General features: G+C 44.0%; 1 protein-coding gene across 2 annotated transcripts; it reads left to right on the forward strand.

Moving 5' to 3' along the window:
• Nucleotides 1-2,867: 2,867 nt before the first annotated feature.
• On the forward strand, nt 2,868-7,364 carry LOC118364868 (UPF0575 protein C19orf67 homolog). Of its 2 annotated transcripts, none has more exons than XM_035746649.2 (8): nt 2,868-3,168; nt 4,036-4,108; nt 4,272-4,473; nt 4,675-4,819; nt 5,309-5,409; nt 6,061-6,297; nt 6,511-6,672; nt 6,807-7,364. In XM_035746649.2, exons 2-8 carry the CDS (start codon nt 4,060-4,062, stop codon nt 7,006-7,008), a joined length of 1,098 nt encoding a protein of 365 aa, XP_035602542.2. In that variant the 5' UTR covers nt 2,868-3,168; nt 4,036-4,059; the 3' UTR covers nt 7,009-7,364. The 2 variants fall into 2 exon arrangements, with proteins under 2 accessions (XP_035602542.2, XP_035602543.2); XM_035746650.2 differs by lacking the exon at nt 2,868-3,168 and adding an exon at nt 3,216-3,413.
• Nucleotides 7,365-19,542: the final 12,178 nt, after the last annotated feature.

The raw sequence follows: 19,542 nt of genomic DNA on the forward strand, positions 1-19,542 counted from the left end.
ACATTCTCAGGTGTCATCTCACGGGGTGGGTCTGCCAGAGAAGTGACATCGGAGGTGACATCACTCTCTGGGGTCATGGGGTCATCAACAGATGGAGAGGAGTTCATTCTCACCCCATCCTCAGGTGTCAAGGGGCCTGGTGGCTCTGAAACAGAAGAGAATCAGAATTACCACCGAACAAGCTCATAACCATGGCAACGACTCGATTGAATAACCACTGTGTCACCAAAAACCCACCTGCTGTCTCCACCTTAGTCACTTTAGTGCCCTTCTTGATAGCTGGCCGGACACCTACAGAAAGAGGAGAGTCAAACCATTATTTGATCCTTCAACCATATTGTATGTTCCTTTATAATTCTATCACTGTAATTGGTCGTCGGAGATAGAAGAGGTGGCGGCAGCGCCAACACACCAACGACTTGGCGGCTTGGTTTTTTCGCCGCAACATTGGTCTCCCTAGCCTTTCTGGGCTCAATGGCCTCTCTGGCATTCTTTTCGGCCTTGGCCATCTTGGCCTGATGGCTCAGCCTGGGGCCTTGAGGGGGCTTCGGCACGAAGTTCTGAGAGAAGCAACAACAGTAGCAAAATCATATCACCATTAAAACCACCTCTTTCACCATAGACATGACGGAACTGAATGACATGTCACATATGGGTTAAGCTTAGAATCAGAATTAGAGTCAGAATTCCAATGCTATTGGTTCTAACTAGTAAATGACCCATGCATCATTATCTCGTTTTAAACAGATTTCTGGTTGAGAACATGTCATATTACTAGTTTAGCACCAACTGGTCTCTCAGTTACAATCACGTAAAGATGTCAAAACAAAGCGTCCTTATACAATCAGCAAGGCGGAACTTTTTGCAACATTCATTGACCAAAATTGGAAGTGGGCAGGGCTTGATCACATTAAAAGCCCAATCACAATTGAAGTGGGTGTTGCTTAGAGCCAACCAGTCCGCTCTGAGAGGTTTGCCTGGAGTGAATTCAGCATGCCTAACTTCGCAAAACATTTTCCAATTGAACAGATACGTATTTCACTCTGAACTGTTCAAAACGTTTTCCAACAGAACTCAAAGTCATTTCTAACCTTTAGGAGGCTCTTCTTGATGCAGTCCACCAGTGCTAGCAGCCTTGGTCCATCATGGTTGTCTGTCTGGAACACCTGCTCTCCAACACTAGCTTGGATTGTCCCAGCCAGGGGTATTGGTACAAAATGAACTAAATTACACTTGAGTTCTCCATTTTTATGCCCACTTTTCCAACCATAAAGCACATCAATCTGTTTTTGCATAGGCCAGAGGTTTTCAACCCTCTCTTTGCGGAACCCCAGATGTTTCACAATTTTGTTGTAGCCCTAAACAAGCAAACCTCATTAAAACCTATTCAACGGCTTGATGATTAGTTGACAAGATGAATCAGGTGTGCTAGCTGTGGAATACAGTGGAATGTCTGGGGGTCCTCTAGGAGAGGTTTTAAAACCCCTGGGATATGGCTGTACTACTAAAAATATTTCCCCATTACAGAGACAAACAGATAAACAACTATTTTTTCATCATATATGAGACTTAACTCTCCTCAGCCGTTTATGACTTTATTTTATTTTAAGACATCCTTCAGATTGGACCTGTACAATGATAGAAAAATAATAAACAAATATATGTTTATATAAAATGTTTGAACATTTTAAGTACAATACTTACAGTTACACCGAATTTCTTGTCCAGGCAAAGTAATGTCTTTGAACATGAGGATGACTGTCCTATGCAAACTATCAACTCAACTGAGCCAATCAATTTAATAATTTCTTGACTGCGTTTATGTAACGGATGTGAAACGGCTTAGTTAGCGGTGTGCGCTAAATAGCGTTTCAATCGGTTAAGTCACTTGCTCTGAGACCTTGAAGTAGTCTGCAAGGGCCGCGGCTTTTGTGGAGCGATGGGTAACGATGCTTCGAGGGTGACTGTTGTCGATGTGTGCAGAAGGTCCCTGGTTCGTGCCCGGGTACGGTTTAAAATTATACTGTTACATTGGTGCAGTGACCCGGATTACTGGTTGTTGCTGAAAAAGGAGGAAGGTCAAAAGGGGGGTGAGTGTAACGGATGTGAAACGGCTTGCTTAGTTAGCGGTGTGCGCTAAATAGCGTTTCAATCGGTTACGTCATTTGCTCTGAGACCTTGAAGTAGTAGTTCCCCTTGCTCTGCAAGGGCCGTGGCTTTTGTGGAGCGATGGGTAATGATGCTTCGAGGGTGACTGTTGTCGATGTGTGCAGAAGGTCCCTGGTTCGCGCCCGGGTATGGGCGAGGGGACGGTTTACATTTACGTCATAGTCTCATAAATTACATCATGGCACTATACACAATCACGTCAACTACAACAGCTCACAGTGACCACGCCGGGAGATGAATACATTTTCTGATCACATACGAAATCTCTAAAAAAGCTTCAAATGTAATGTAACCCAATTCACGTTGATTCAGTGGGGTTTTATATATCAATGCTTCCCTCTGGTGGCAAGAACTGAAAGAGCCATCAATCGAAGTCTAGAGCCGGTTGTCATCATCAGTCTGCACTCCGCACACTCACTTCTGATCTTTTGATAAGAGTTAGAATAATAGTTAGAATAATATAGTTAGAATAATATCATTAGAATAACGTTATTCATGTAGCTAGTATGGATACTAATACTGACAAATCAAAGCATCATTTTTTCATAACAGTGTTGTCAAACAAACGACGATATTTGGCTTGACAATGACAGCGGTGTAAGATATATGGTGATTTTTGTAATTTTGCAATCATTTATTTATTAGTCTCCATAGGCAGAAAGGTTGCCTATCTCCAATTATCTATATAAATAAACCCACATAACTGTCAAGAGGTTTTGTGCATGTTTCGGCCAGCAGAGGAATCCGCTTGCTCTAGTCTAGTGTTTGCTTTAGGCGCTCACAGTAGTAGTTGTCGCACTAGGCTAGCCTGCAGACTGACAAATTCAGTTGAGACCGGGGCCGAGCGTCAGATATAGAATCCAAGAGAAAGAGAGGAGGCTGGAGACGGGAGACGGATTGAGAACCGTACTTGTCAAGTTCTGAACTGACGGTGGGACGGGAACTTCTAAGGCGCCGCACATGAGCTCTACAACGATTCAGAGGAGTGCGGAAAGTGGCGTAGGTGTAACTTCGTTTAGCTAATAGCTAACTATCCTCAGTTCATGAAAATACTGGCTAAGTACCCTCCATAAAAACGTGTAAAGTGTTCAATGAATACAACACACAAGAAACCCCTGTCTTATATTGCAGTTGCTAGCTAGCTAACAAGCTAAAGCTTGTTAAGGATTTTGAGGTGTCAACCGAAAGCGAACATTTGGTTATTGTTTTTATTTTTATGAACAACCCATACAAAGTACAAAAAGGTACGCATTGCTTTTTGTTTTTACACTTACTGATAATTGCAAAATAATATTTCAATTATATCTTAAACAATGTGAAGAGGGGTTGGTTCTCTGCCCACTGCATTTTATGGATAAAATAATCTACCACGAAACAAAACAAAAAATAACAATGAAAGTTAAATCAGGGTCCATATCATTTGGTTCAAAATAAAACATTTATATAAGAGTCTCTCAAATTAATATTTAATTGTCGTTTCTTTTAAAATAAAATCTAACTCACTCAAATCTTCTGACATAAGAACTCTCAAAATAAATGGAGTCTCAAGAGTCTCAAAATAAATGTTTAAGTTTCTGGCTCACAACTACAAGATACACATTTGTTGTCATAACTATTTTGAATCTGTCCATAATAAAGGTCTTTACAGGGTAGATTCTATGAATGCGTTTTGTATGATACTTATTTCACCTTATTAGAAACACAATATTTGCCAGACAACAGTCATACTTTGTTCCTGTTCACTTGTCCTTGTCCTAGAGCTGTATTCCAGTATATTTTAGGAGAGGGAATAGTAACATCTTGACATAGTTTTTTCTTAGATAATTGTTATTACATTTTTAGTTTTAAAATGTAAATTCCTTCTAGCTGTATTGAGGCTACAAAGAAAGCATGGAACAGGGGGAGCTGAGAAATTATCTTGGATCATCACCAGACACAGGTGAGTTACTGTCAAAATGCATAGGTAGCTTAGTAATTATGTACACGAAAAACGTGCTACACTCGCAATAACATCTGCTAACCATGTGTATGTGACCAATATCATTTGATTTGACTCTGCTAATCAAACTCAAGTCAACAAATAATTATCCGACATTTCTCAGACAATGTGGCGCATGTAGAGTGTTGTGCTTTGGCGCCCTCGTGTTGCGACCAAAGGTACAGCACAGGGTATGCTGATTGGGAGGTCACGTCGTCATGCCAGGATATCAACAGGAAGCATCATCAGAGGTTCCGAACCATTGAGCGGCAACTCCAGTACCTGCTGGATAAGGCGGATGAGTATCAGGCACACCTTTTATACAGGTAACGTTAGTCCGTTAGGAAAGTTGTTAATGTAGTCTAAGCTAATGATCGGTAGAGGTTAGGTGAGTCAGTGAAGAGTGCAGCTAAACTATACAATTACATCTAGTAGTGTTTCAAGTTGTTTATTATTTCTCAAAGGGGTTAAAGTAATACATAATGAAGCCCTGTCCTGTTACATAACCGTGTGTGTGTGGTCTGCAGGCATGACAACCTGCAGAAGGAACACTTTGCTCACGTGGTGCCTACTTTCCTGAGGACTTGTCAGCCCTACTTCACTTACCTGGAGTCGACCGCTCGCAGCTCCCTGCCCCAGAGCACGCCTCTACCCATGTACATCCGCTCACGAGTAAGAGCCTCAACTCGACCCTACTCCTCTGAATCTGGGTAGGACAAAACTGTCACTCTTTATTGAGTGACCGTGTCCGCTCTATCCTCAATTCAGGCACCTTGGTTGGAAAGTGAGGTAGCGGTGGTGATCCCTTCCCTTTGCACTCTTTATTGATATTAAATGTATTCTACACTTCAAATCAACTGAAATGTCTATGTGAATCAACTCTGGCCAAGAATATAGGCGTATGAGAAGTTTGAGAACTAATAGAGAAAGATCTAGGATAGGATAAGTAATCCTTCTCATCCCCCCTTTAAGATTTAGATGCACTATTGTAAAGTGACTATTCTACTGGATGTCATAAGGTGAATGCACCAATTTGTAAGTCGCTCTGGATAAGAGCGTCTGCTAAATGACTTAAATGTAAATGTAGATCAAGAGATGCTGTAAACTGAGAGGTGGGTAATTTGTTTGTCTGTCTATTTATGTTTTTGTCCATCTGTCCAGTTTTTAGACTTCTCCCAGCAGCTCTGTGAGAGGCTGGAGCAGCTGGTCTTGACCTATGCCTCCTTTGACTTTCTCTCACTGGAAGAGACTGATCCGGCAAGGTACTGTACTTACCAGAAGAGGCTGGTTGGAGGAACTATTGGAGGACGGGCTCATTATAATGTCTGGAATGGAGTAGGTGTGTTTGATACCGTTTAATTTATATAATTCCAGCCATTACAATGAGCCCGTCCTCCAACCAGCCTCTTTTGGTCATCGCTCATCCCACCAGCCTCTGGTACTTACAACCATAACATTTGAAGGCTGTGAGTCACCACAAACAGATGCACATACAAACGCATATCGCCGCTGTCAGGTAAGAACCTAATCTCCAAAACAGACACTTTTCAGGAAAGTGAGAACTCTCATATTAGACTGTTTTTAATAAACATACAATTTTGACATTTCAGTAGCTGTTTTGAGTACATTTTCTTGGTCCTAGAGTCATAAAACATTCAGATTATGTTGAGAGGAGTTGGGGCTTTCAACACAATTTGAGTGGCAAGGTTTTCATCAGACAGCGACGATATGTACTAACACCTACTAGAATACCTGTATTTAGATCTGCAAATGGAACATTGTGGAGTATGACGCAAATGTATAGACAGATTCTTGGACTTGTCAACCCTTATTCTCATTCGTCTGACATTCATTCCACAATCCTTCATCCAGCCATTTATGTATCTATCATTCTCCCCCTCTCTCCATTCCAGTGTCTCCCATTTCTACATTGGCAAGTGTCAGATAGACAGTGTGGGGCTGTCCATATACAGGTACTGTCGTCTAGCCCCTTACCTGGCTGGGGTCCACACTGGCCTGTACAAACGCATGCGCTGGAATGTGGAGAGACCCAGAGAGAGCCTGCAGCAGGAAACGGATGGCGAGATGGAGGGACATCCAGAGGAGGACATGCCAGTGGCAGGGAAAGAGAGAGCCACCAACACAGAGTAGTGAGTGTGTGTGAGAGAGAGGGAGGTAGAGAAAGGGTTAAAGTAAGGCACAACATGCCAATAAACAATAATTGTAATATTAGTGGCAAGAAAAATGTGGAACTCTTTTGAACTGAGATGTTCGATGACAATGTGCATTTTGAAATTCAGGCCTAAGAACAGTCGGATCAGATGGCATCTCTCACTGCCTGTGTGACTGTGTTTCTCATGCAGCTACTTCCTGTGCTACGAGGACGTCCCTGAGGAGCCTGCTGAGGGGGGCGATGGAGAGGGAAAAGGGGAGACTGTTGCTATGGGCAATATGGTCAAGATGTGGACAATCGGTCAGTGGATCCAAACGTATCCTGACCCCGTGAGGGACGACATCTACGACTGGTACAAAGTCACACTCCGATCGCTTTAGAACACTCTTTCATCTTTGACTTGTTTAAAGAATACTTAACGCACCACGTTAATATAGCTCACATGGTGTGTGCCTGCGTGTGTGTTTGTGTTCGTGTTCGTTCCAGGGTGCTATGCTGGGTTCCACAGGCTAGATACCACAGGCTGTTGTGGCTGGGAGAAGAGGAGCCCTCTGCTTGCAACGCTACTGACTGCCTGCTGGGGGTGTTGTTTTCTCAACAGACCCCAGTGGAAGGCCCCAGTCGTGAAACAGAGACGAGCCCCTGTTCTAGTACTGCCTTTGGCCAAAACATGTTCTCAATGATTTAAAGGATTTAACAGGACTTATTGTTAGCTTTACATTGTGTTATGTTTGGCTAATATTTTCAAATCTAAGTAACTATTGGGAAGGACTTTAAGGACTGGACACTGACAAAGCTCTGGTTGCTACTAGCCAGTCATCCATGACAAATATTTTCCTTATAGTTCCTTACGTATTGTGTAAAAACAAATATAATTTATAAAGACAGCGGGTTTTATTACCAGTTCCCTACCAGCTAGTGATAGATTTGAACTGTATCTGATGTTGTCTATTCATATTCAAGGTTTTATTGAGCGTGTGTTACTGTATTCTGTGGTTGTTGGAAATCATTTTGTATGATCAGAATAAAACTATTGACCTGCCATTCATTTGCACGGGAGTGTTATTTTGTGAAAGAAAACAATTTATTGAAAATAAATGATTGTGTAAATATTTTAATAACATGGGGTCTCAGAATTGTACTTACATTGTAAATGATTTGTTTGTAAACAATGGAGTAATACAACATTACAGTTTGCCATATGGTTAAGATTTTCTTTATTGATAATATTTCACGTTTGCAGTGCTGTTCTATCATGCAAAATAGCATACTGTGACAACTAGGTAGTTCAGAATGAAGACCTTTCTGTTCCAGAATCATTTCTAGTCCTGTCCTTGCCGCAGTTATTTTTTTGCTCACTTGAACCATTTAGTTGTGACATCACAATGTCTTATGTTTGCCAAAGATTCTAAAGTTCTAAATTTGAGCATTCTATACTTCTATATTTATAGACATGTATTCTGAATTCAGACTGCTATAATACAGCACTCGTGTTGGTTGCATTGCTCGATTGTTTAGTTCTTATTTTGGATTTAGTTCTAGTACAGTTTTGAAGTTTTTAGTTGAGTTTTCTGTCAATAAATATTTTCTAGTTTACTGGTCTCCTGGGGATAACTTGGAGCAAATATGGATGACTCAACATCCATCCAAGGGTCTTCTTGGGTCCATTGTTACCTTGATGAGCTGGTAAGTTTGCCATTAATTATACAATAGCTCTCATGTGTTTAAGCATCTACTTTGATGTTCTCCTTTTAGTATTTAATAGGTTTTGGGCTGACAACATCCATGATAAATCTGATATCCTGAACAAAATGGCATTGTCATGGCCATAAAATAAAACATCCTGTGTGATTCCACTGCTAATTTTAAACTCCTACTGTGTGTACAGATGCTGAAGGTGAAGGATCGCCAGAGACTTCATGAGATTGAGCAGGAAGTTCATAGAGAGCTGAGCGTGACACCAAGCCAATGTCACCAGTCTCCAGGAGAGGTATACTGATACTTTTCCATTCCCTAAACTATAGTACATCATTGCTATATACTACACCATTGCTATCACCCACATAGACTGTTTATTTACCTGTTATTGCACCTTTAGTTCACAAAGGAACAGTATGAACTAATGTCTTCTTCCCCTCTTCCATCTCAAGGTAACCATGGAGGGGCAGCAGCTCCTGACTGACAAGGCCAAGCCATCGGTTCCTTCCCATGAGCCTCTTGGTTCTGCAGCTCTGATGAGTGGCGACACAGCAGATATTCTCTCAGAGAAACAGGCCCAACCTGAGATCAGGTCAGATGAGATGCTCCAGGTGGAGTTCCCCAGTCAGACCCAGGTGGAGATTCCACAAGAGGTCAGGGAGGTCATGGACAGCCTGCTGGACAAGGTGGCAGATGGAGAAGCACAGGAGAAGAATGTTGAGGTCCTCGTGGCAAACCTGAACCCCTATCCTCCCTCATCCTCAGAAGTTTACGTCATAAAGGTCCTGGACAGCCAGGTAGACAAGGTAAGACAGGATCCTTTATTTGTGAAATTTTGTTGTATTCTACACTGTTAAAAAAAAAGGATCCAAACAGGTTCTTTGGCTGTCCCCATAAGATAACCCTTTTTAGTTCCAGGTAGAACCTTTTTCGGTTCCATATACAATCCTCTGTAGAAAGGGTTCTATCAGGCCTCTCGCGTGGTTAAGGGCACTGTACTGCAGCTCCAGCTGTGCCACCAGAGACCCTGGGTTTGCGCCCAGGCTCTGTCGTAACCGGCTGCGACCGGGAGGTCCGTGGGTCGACGCACAATTGACCTAGCGTCGTCCGGGTAGGGGAGGGCCTGGCCGGTAGGGATATCCTTGTCTCTTCGCATACCAGCGACTCCTGTGGCGGGCCGGGCACTGCGCGCGCTAACCAAGGTTGCCAGGTGCACTGTGTTTCCTCTGGGCTTCTGGGTTGGCTACATGCTGTGTGAAGAAGCAGTGTGGCTTGGTTGGGTTGTGGATCGGAGGACGCATGACTTTCAACCTTTGTCTCTTGCGAGCCCGTACTGGAGATGTAGCGATGAGACAAGATAGTAGCTACTAAAACAATTGGATACCATGAAATTGGGGGGAAAAAATTGGTAAAATTCCCCCAAAAAAGAACCAAAAGGGTTCTTCAAAGGGTTCTCCTATGGGGACAGCAGAATAACCCTTTAAGGTTCTAGATAACACCTTTTTTTTCTAAGTGTAGTACTAAACCTGTACATGTAATAAGAAATACACTACAAGACGTGATAGGTAGTAAAGTATTGCAATGCCTTTATTTCTCTTCTATGTGAAGGCAAGGAAGGTTGAGGCCCTTGACCTTAGCACATGTCCCATACTCCAAACGGTCCTCACAGACACTGAGACCGTGATGAAGACTGCATACAAGATCATGCCGAAGACGATTGTGGTACTTGGTTCAAACATCAAGCATGTCATCACCCAGGTGCTTCTTCAAGTAGATCCCCAAGCCTTTCAGGGGGGAGTGTATTTGGAGACACCTGCTATCATCAACGACACCCAAGCTCTTCTGTGGTCTATTCCCTGGGTCGAGGTCACTGAGGAGGAGGAGCTGTTGAACGGTCAGCAGTCCATTGATGCTTATGAGGTGGCTAAGACTGTCATCAACAACCTTAAGCAAGTGCTGGGCCCAAAACCGGTGCTGGCGAGAGCACTGGGAATCAGGTCACACATCTTGACAAGGTACATTGTTCATCTCGTAGGTCTATGCATTGCTAAGACAGTGCCCGTTGTTTATACTGCCAATGAAGAGGAGAGACGTATTAGTCAGGATATGGTGAACATCTGTCCTCTACCTGCTAGATTGATCATTAGTGGAGAACTATTCAGTGACTTCATAGTGAAGTTTATTCTAAAACTTCATCCAATGAACGGACGCGGTACTAAACAGCTTGACCAACAGGCTCTGCTCTTACTGGTCGTTAAAATGGCCTCCGTTGCTTTTAACATCTTGAGGAAGATTCCAGGTATATCTGTGGATGAAAATCTGTGCCCCCCCTTCTGCAACATGAGAAAGACTGTGTTCCACATGCAGAGTGCCATGATACATCAGTTTGGCACGACAATCAAGATTAAAAAACTGGTTGCCATGAAGGACACGGTGATCATCTCCACCATCCCCAGCGCTATCTGTGAGGGGATCCTGATGGTGTACAAGGGCATCAGTGACACCTATCCGCTTCAAGTCCTCGGCCCACGGTGTCCAATAGCTAGGAGCTGCGAAGAGGCTATGGAGAGCAAACTCTTTGCAGTAGCCCTACCCGAAGACCTTAGGAAGACCATCTACAATCACTACGGGTCCCGGGTTGGGAAACTGGCACTGTTCCTGAAGGCTTTCCCCCTTAATGACCGCATCAAGTTGGAATACATCCGTCGTGTTTCTCTGCCTCGTTCCTCCAACAGAGATGTAGTCTGGATCGACCCCAAATACTTTGTTGGGGACGACGATGAAGAGGTTGTAACATCAAGCAACACAATGCCTGATAATCCTCTTGCTCTCGACGTCAGTCAGGCTGCCTTTTGAAGCAGTTCCCACAGACTGATGTTTTCGAGGTAACCACAAAGGACTGTGGAAAGCCTGTGCAAGAACCGGCTCAGACGGAGACCGAGAGGAACAAACCAAAGATGACAAACCTTGATATTGTTCCTGTTATTCTTGTCAGGAAAGTCTTTGACTCTGTTTTTGCAGATTCATATACAATCAAGCAGCAATACGGTTCATGGGAAGACGTCTCACTTTGCAATGATATGGTAGAGCACCTACATATCCAGGTTCAGAAAGAGGCATTGAAATACCAAAACCAAAGACTGTTCTTACGCACTCTGAGGAAGCTCAACGATGAGCCGGACAAGATGGCCAAATTCTTAGAAGACGTCTCACTCTCTATCAAGAGCAAGTACTTCAGGACTTTCCATGATTGGCCAATGGTTAAAGCCCAGCTATACCCAGAAATACAGTCTCTGCTGGTCTGCGATATCATGGTCAGAGAGATCATGGCTCACCTGAGGCCTACCTTGACCTTCGCCAAGGACACCAAGAAGGGTGATGACCGGCCATACTGCATCAACATCCCGGTCAAGAGAGAGACCAGAACCCCGGATGATACAGGTAGAACAATGCTACTGTTGGTGTTGTACATTCAGAATCAGGCCTAGTCTCTTGTAAATGACTTGTATTCCACAATGTTCTTTCATTCACAATTTCACAACAAAATCCGATGTAGAGTCAACTGCTACAGTAACAGTCAGCTAACCAGTTGGACAATAACAATTTGAACTGCTCCCTTCCTTTCAAATGTACTATCTTGTCACATTTCCATTTCCCCTAGACAAGACCAAGCTGGAGCTTTGCATTGAGAAAGCCAGTGCTGACAGAATGAAGAAACTCCTCACCCCACTTGAGAAGGTAAGCTACACTGTTTTCTGTATTGTCTCATTGATAATATCAGTCCATTTGAATGTTGTCTGTTCCTTAATGAGCTGCAGTTTCAGCATTGAAAGGTTGCTGATGGCGATGGCTTCCTGAGGTTTGTTTCCACTACAGGAGGGGAAGAGGGCTAATAATTATGTTTGGAATTGAGTAACTGGAATGTCATCAAACACATGGAAACTGTGTGTTTGATGTGTTCGATACCATTCCATTAACACCATTCCAGCCATTACTATGAGCCCGTCCTCCCCAATTAAGGTGCCTGTAGTTTCCACTCACCAACTATGTTTGTTCACAGGAACCCGAACCCTTCTGGAAGATGGGATCGATGGCAATGATGGAGGAGGAAAATAATAAAAAGAAGAAGGTGAAGAAGAGGGGTTGCGGCTGGTTCTGGGGTGGGTTTGGCCGTAAGAGAAAAACAGCGAAAGAATTCCCACAGACTGTTGTTTTCGAGTCAACCACAAAGGACTGTGGAAAGCCTGTGCAAGAACAGACTCAGACGGAGACTGAGAGGAACAAACCAAAGGTGACAAACCTTGATATTGTTCCTGTTATTCTTGTCAGGAAAGCCTTTGACTCTGTCTTCCCAGTTTCATGTACAATCAAGCAGCAATACGGATCGTGGGAAGCGGTCCCACTTTGCAATGATATGGTAGAGCACATACATATCCAGGTTCAGAAAGAGGCATTGAAATACCAAAATCAAAGACTGTTCTTACGCACTCTGAGGAAGCTCAACGATGAGCCGGACATCATGGCCAAATTCTTAGAAGACGTCTCACTCTCTATCAGGAGCAATTACCTCAGGACTTTCCATGAGTGGCCAATGGTTAAAGCCCAGCTATACCCAGAAATACAGCCTCTGCTGGTCTGCGATATCATGGTCAGAGAGATCATGGCTCACCTGAGGCCTACCTTGACCTTCGCCAAGGACACCAAGAAGGGTGATGACCGGCCATACAGCATCAACATCCCGGTCAAGAGAGAGACCAGAACCCCGGATGATACAGGTTGGTGCTACTGTTGGTGTTGTACATTCAGAATCAGGCCTAGTCTCTTGTAGATGACTTGTATTCCACAATGTTCTTTCATTCACAATTTCACAACAAAATCCGATGTAGAGTCAACTGCTACATTAACAGTCAGCTAACCAGTTGGACAATAACAATTTGAACTCCTCCCTTCCTTTCAAATGTACTATCTTCTCACATTTCCATTTCCCGTAGAAAAGACCAAGCTGGAGCTTTGCATTGAGAAAGCCAGCGCTGACAGAATGAAGAAACGCCTCACCCCACTTGAGAAGGTAAGCTACACTGTTTTCTGTATTGTCTCATTGATAATATCAGTCAATTTGAATGTTGTTTGTCCCGTACTGAGCTGCAGCTTCAGCTTCAGCATTGAAAGGTTGCTGATGGCGATGGCTTCCTGAGGTTTGTTTCCACTACAGGAGGGGAGGAGGGCTAATAATTATGTTTGGAATGGAGTAACTGGAATGGCATCAAACACATGGAAACTGTGTGTTTGATGTGTTCGATACCATTCCATTAACACCATTCCAGCCATTACTATGAGCCCGTCCTCCCCAATTAAGGTGCCTGTAGTTTCCACTCACTAATTCTGTTTGTTCACAGGAACCCGAACCCTTCTGGAAGATGGGATGGATGGCAATGATGGAAGAGGAATATAATAAAAGAAGGAGAAGAAGAAGGGTTGCGGCTGGTTCTCGGGTTTGTTTGGCCTTTAGAAAAAAAAAACAGCGGAAGAATTGTGGATGGAGGATTGTCGCAGGCGCGGATACTAGAAATCACATCCACACAAACCAAGTGTATGGACGCACACACATTTACACAGAGACAGATATAACAACAAGGCCTACCTCAGATCCTAAAAAGACATTGTATGTTGCCTGTCTAATACTGTCTTATTTTCCATTTTGGGATACAGGATGTTTTGAGAGACTGTTTTGGCACCAAACAATTTTCTCTCTGAACTTTTATTTGAAAAAATAAACACTTTATTTGAAGTATTTTGCGTGACTTTGTTTTCAAAAGACATGTCTTTTATGACTTTATTTCTGATACATATATTTTACATTCCATATAGAGGAGCCTGATGCTCAATGTAACCAATAACCATCCATTGTATTGTTTTATGGTGTGGCCTGAAAATCTGTGTTTTAAATTGTTGTTTTTGATTAGATCAACACATTTACTTTGCTTAAAAATACAGTATGTTTCGAATTTTGGGCTTTTGGGATAATTTATACAATAGACGTTTCAAATGAATCGGTTAATTAACAACGACGAACATTTCGTGAATTAATATACGTTAAATAAAAACGCTTCCGTTAATAGTCTGAAACGGATCATTTACAAGAATAAATGGTACAAAGAGTAGAATATGAAATGCTGTAGCTGCTTCTGAGGATTGTTTGGCCGTAAGAAGAAAAAAAAAACAAGTTGGACCCCTGGACATTTCTAACACTTCTTGACAATCTTGCTCAGAAACGCTGTAATGTAAGACAGGTGTTTGGAAAGGAGAGCTCACCTCTACATTCAGTAGTCTACATGATATGACCAAGATGTATCACAGTGGGGCAGCATGGGATTAAAACTTTGCAACCTCGGTGCATCAGTGATCATGACGGAAGTCTCTCAATCACAACATGCTAAGATATTTTTCTTATTCTTTATTTAAAAACTATAACACTTTGTACAAACATATGACTTGATAATTAGAATGAATATATGTTATGTAGTCTATAAAACGTATCAGGTCTGAGGTTTTTAGGAGTACATTTATGATGTGATGCCAAGGAATGAAGGGAATTATTAACCTGGACTAGGTCTTTGTAAGTCTGGGTACCCGTCTAACTAACATTCCGCTCCTTGTCCCTTCTGTCAAACACATGGTGCCCAGGCTAGGTCTTTGTACCTTTTTACATATAAATACAATTCAAAACAATTTCAAATAACATACAGTATTATATACAAGACTTCTGTAACATTCTTGCACTTTGCACATTGACATTCCTAAGTCTCCAAATAGGGAACAAACTGTAAATCAACACAGGTACAGGAGGGTTGAAAGCATGGTATGGCTCATACAATGTGTGGAAGTCAAAATGGGGGATCACGTGTTTCATTTTGCAGATAAAAACAATGCAAATGAATTGTATATTATTTTTCGTATCATTGAAGGAGATTTATTTGCCTACTGTGACCTACGGTTTGTACAAAGTCAGCGTCTGTCCTCTCTAGAGAATCTAGATGTACTGTATCCTGGACAGCCAGTCAATGCAATTTCCAGCGTTCATGCAACTGCACACTCCTCTGTGTAGAAAGCTGGTACCCACAAAAGATTAACTCAGGTCTGATGTTTTTAAATAGTCCATTAGTAGGAGACCTGTGCCAACTTCCTGTGCTATGGCAGGCACCGTGTTATACTGTGGAGCGCACGGTGTCCCCGGTGCGGGTGCGTAGCCCGGTGCGGTACATTCCAGCTCCTCCTATCGCCGGGCTAGAGTGGGCATCGAGCCAGGTGCTATGAAGCCGGCTCTACGCATCTGGTCTCCAGTGCGTCTCCTTGGGCCGGCGTACATGGCACCAGCCTGGTGCTCAAGAGCTCCAGTGCGCCTGCACGGTCCGGTCTATCCAGTATCACCTCCACGCACCAGCCCTCCGGTGGCAGCCCCCCGCACCAGGCTGCCTCTCCGTCTCATCCCTATGGGTGCTCCCGCCGTTTCAGCGCCGTCAGAGCCTTCCTCCTCTCCAGCGCCACCAGAGCCTCCCGCCTGTCCGGAGCCGCCAGAGTCTCCCGCATGTCCGGAGCCGCCAGAGTCTCCCGCCTGTCCGGAGCCGCCAGAGTCTCCCGCCTGTCCGGAGCAGCCAGAGTCTCCCGTCTGTCCGGAGCCGCCAGAGTCTCCCGCCTGTCCGGAGCCGCCAGAGTCTCCCGCCAGTCAGCCAGGAGCCGCCAGAGCTGCCAGTCAGCCAGGAGCCGCCAGTCAGCCAGGATCCGCCAGAGCCGCCAGTAATCCAGGATCCGCCTGTCAGCCAGGATCCGCCAGAGCCGCCAGAGCCGTCAACCAGCCTGAGCTATCTCTCGGTCCTGAGCTACCCCTCGGTCCTGAGCTACCCCTCGGTCCTGAGCTGCCCCTCGGTCCTGAGCTGCCCCTCAGTCCGGAGCTGCCCCTCAGTCCAGAGGAGTTTGTTTAGTCCAGTGGGGCCCTTTAGTAGGGTTGCCAATCCTAGGTCGGCGGCGAAGGTCGCCGTTCCTAGGAGGAGACTAAAGCGGTCAAAGACTATGGTGGAGTAGGGTCCACGTCCTGCGCCAGAGCCGCGGACAGATGCCCACCCAGACCCCCCTATAGGTTCAGGTTTTGCGGCCGGAGTCCGCACCTTGGGGGGGGGGGGTACTGTCACGTTCTGACCATAGTTATTTTGTGTTTTCTTTGTTTTAGTGTTGGTCAGGACGTGAGCTGAGTGGGCATTCTATGTTGTGTGTCTATTTGTCCCATTTCTATGTTTGGCCTGATATGATTCTCAATCAGTGGCAGGTGTTAGTCATTGTCTCTGATTGGGAACCATATTTAGGTAGCCTGTTTTGTGTTGGGTTTTGTGGGTGGTTGTTTCTTGTCTTCCCCTTTGTGTCTATGCACCAGATAAGACTGGTTTGGTTTTGCACATTTGTTATTTTGGTATTTTGTAGTGTTCACATTTATGGTCTTTATTAAACATGTTGAACTCTAACCGCGCTTTGGTCCGATCCTTCGTCTACAGAAGAAAACCGTTACAGACATTCATTGTACTGTTGAATGGGTCTCGAGCTTGATGACGAGCTTGGAGGGCACTATGGTGTTAAATGCCGAGCTGTCGTCGATGAACAGCATTCTCACATAGGTATTCCTCTTGTCCAGATGGGTTAGGGCAGTGTGGTTGAGATTGCATCGTCTGTGGACCTATTTGGGCGGTAAGCAAATTGGAGTGGGTCTAGGGTGACAGGTAGGGTGGAGGTGATATGGTCCTTGACTAGTCTCTCAAAGCACTTCATGATGACGGAAGTGAGTGCTACGGGGCGGTAGTCGTTTAGCTCAGTTACCTTAGCTTTCTTGGGAACAGGAACAATGGTGGCACTCTTGAAGCATGTGGGAACAACAGACTGGGATATGGATTGATTGAATATGTCCGTAAACACACCAGCCAGCTGGTCTGCGCATGCTCTGAGGGCGCGGCTGGGGATGCCGTCTGGGCCTGCAGCCTTGCGAGGGTTGACACGTTTAAATGTTTTCCTCACGTCGGCTGCAGTGAAGGAGAGTCTGCATGTTTTAGTTGCGGGCAGTGTCAGTGGCACTGTATTGTCCTCAAAGCGGGCAAAAAAGTTATTTAGTCTGCCTGGGAGCAAGACATCCTGGTCCGTGACGGTGCTGGTTTTCTTTTTGTAATCCGTGATTGACTGTAGACCCTGCCACATACCTCTTGTGTCTGAGCCGTTGAATTGAGATTCTACTTTGTCTCTATACTGACGCTTAGCTTGTTTGATTGCCTTGCGGAGGGAATAGTTACACTGTTTGTATTCGGTCATGTTTCCAGTCACCTTGCCCTGATTAAAAGCAGTGGTTCGCGCTTTCAGTTTCACGTGAATGCTGCCATCAATCCACGGTTTCTGGTTTGGGAATGTTTCAATCGTTGCTATGGGAACGACATCTTCAACGCACGTTCTAATGAACTCGCACACCGAATCAGCGTATTCGTCAATGTTGTCGTCTGACGCAATACGGAACATATCCCAGTCCACGTGATGGAAGCAGTCTTGGAGTGTGGAATCAGATTGGTCGGACCAGCGTTGAACAGACCTCAGCGCGGGAGCTTCTTGTTTTAGTTTCTGTCTGTAGGCAGGGATCACATATGATGGGCTATTAACAAGTGCAGGGAGTAAGGAACGTTGACAGGAGGCCTGCTCAATTAAAAGCCATGGAGGCATATCCTTCTGTCTCATCGCAGGTAAACTTTCCCTCCAGAAAGACACAATGTTCAGATTTGCAGCCCAATAATACAGTTTAAAGTGAGGAAGGCCAAAGCCCCCCTCTATCTTGTACTTGCATAAATGCTTCTTTGAAATTCTGGCTGACCTTGTTATCCCATAAAAAGGGAGTTACTATTGAATCCAGTTTCTTAAAATAGCTTTGTGGTATGAAATTGGGTAGACATTGGAAGAGGTAAAGAAACCTGGGTAGGACAGCCATTTTAATAGCGTTTATACGACCAACCAAGGAGATAGGCAGAGTTTTCCAAAAATCTATATTTTGTTTAAGGTGATATATTTTCATGTCCCAATTCGCTTTCAATAGCTGATCAAGATCTCTTGTCACTACAATGCGAAGGCTTGTGAACTTGTCCATCACTGTTTTAAACGGGGTAGATTGCAGAAATCGCATATCCACAGGCCGTGATATTGGCATCAACTCACTTTTTGCCAGTTTATCTTGTAGCCAGAGAAGGAGCCAAATGTGTTCATCAAGTTAAGTAAGGATAGAATAGAAGTTTTAGGCTTGGACAAAAACAAAAGAACATCGTATGCATATAGGGAGATTTTGTGCTAGGTGTCCTTTATTTTGACAGAAGCTATATCGGCACATGCCCGAATGCCAGTAGCAAGGGGTTCAATGGCTATAGCGAAGAGAGCAGGCGAAATAGGGCACCCCTTGAACAAGCGGAATGACTGCGACATATTGTCGAGTTTCAGCACCATGGACAGAGGAGAGTGGTCCGTAATTAGAATAGGGTGATAGATAACCGACTCAGCTGCTGAAATGAGTTTGGAGTCCAACAAAAAAATAGTCCATTCTGGAATATGATTTATGAACTGATGAAAAGAAAGAATAATCCCTGTCTGTTGGGTGCGTCACTCTCCAAATATCGACAATGTTAACGTTCGTCATCAATGTATTTAGACAGACACTAGCATTTGATTGTTGACGTGACCTTGATAGCTGTTTATCTAAAAGAGGATCTAACGTACAGTTAAAGTCCCCTCCAACAATAACACTTGTATCCGAGATATTTGGTATGTCCTTAAATACCCTTTGAAAAAATAATGGATCTGTCAGGATTTGGCCAGGGTTGTTCCGGTTTTTGGTCACTAGATGCCCCCATTGTGCCTTTTGACCTTTTGTTTTCCCTTGATCCCCATTATTATTTGCACCTGTGCCTCGTTTCCCCTGATTGTATTTAAACCCTTTGTTTTCCTCTGTTCTTTGCTCTGTGTTTGTATGTTAGCACCCAGCCCTAGTACTCTGAGAACTCTTGTTGATCCCGATGGACTCTCTTGTGGAATTCTGTTTTTTGTTCTTGTTTGTTTATTTTTTGAGTATCTTTTGAGGCTTTTTGTGCTTTACCTTCCACCTTGTGGATTTACCTTTTTTGTCTTGGAGGATTACCTTTGTTCTGGTAGGATTCCTTTTGAGGTTGTGGAGTTACATGTTTTCCTGAAGAACTTCATTTTTTTACTTCATTAAATACACCGTCTCAAGTACTGCTGTGTCTGCCTCATCTTCTGGGTTCTGCCGACTATTCGTGGCTCAGTTGGTTAAGTGACTGTTTCTCACTCCGGAGACCCGGGTTCGTAACCGGGTCCTGACAGGATCATCGATGCTGGGTCCATATAAATTGACCAAGGTTACTGGTTTCGAATTCAGTGTACCAGCCACAATAATATACCGACCATTAGGATCTGAAATCGAGGATGAGTAAACAAAAGGAAT

The sequence above is a fragment of the Oncorhynchus keta genome, chromosome 32 (assembly GCF_023373465.1).
Source record: "Oncorhynchus keta strain PuntledgeMale-10-30-2019 chromosome 32, Oket_V2, whole genome shotgun sequence".
NCBI lineage: Eukaryota > Metazoa > Chordata > Actinopteri > Salmoniformes > Salmonidae > Oncorhynchus > Oncorhynchus keta.

Bases quoted from the DNA above. Each gene is read 5' to 3' on its own strand.
- LOC118364868 (XM_035746649.2), top strand. From the start codon at position 4,060: ATGGAACAGGGGGAGCTGAGAAATTATCTTGGATCATCACCAGACACA. The intron at 4,109-4,271 runs GTGAGTTACTGT...GACATTTCTCAG, and splicing joins TGGATCATCACCAGACACAG to ACAATGTGGCGCATGTAGAG. The intron at 6,298-6,510 runs GTGAGTGTGTGT...TTTCTCATGCAG, and splicing joins AGAGCCACCAACACAGAGTA to CTACTTCCTGTGCTACGAGG.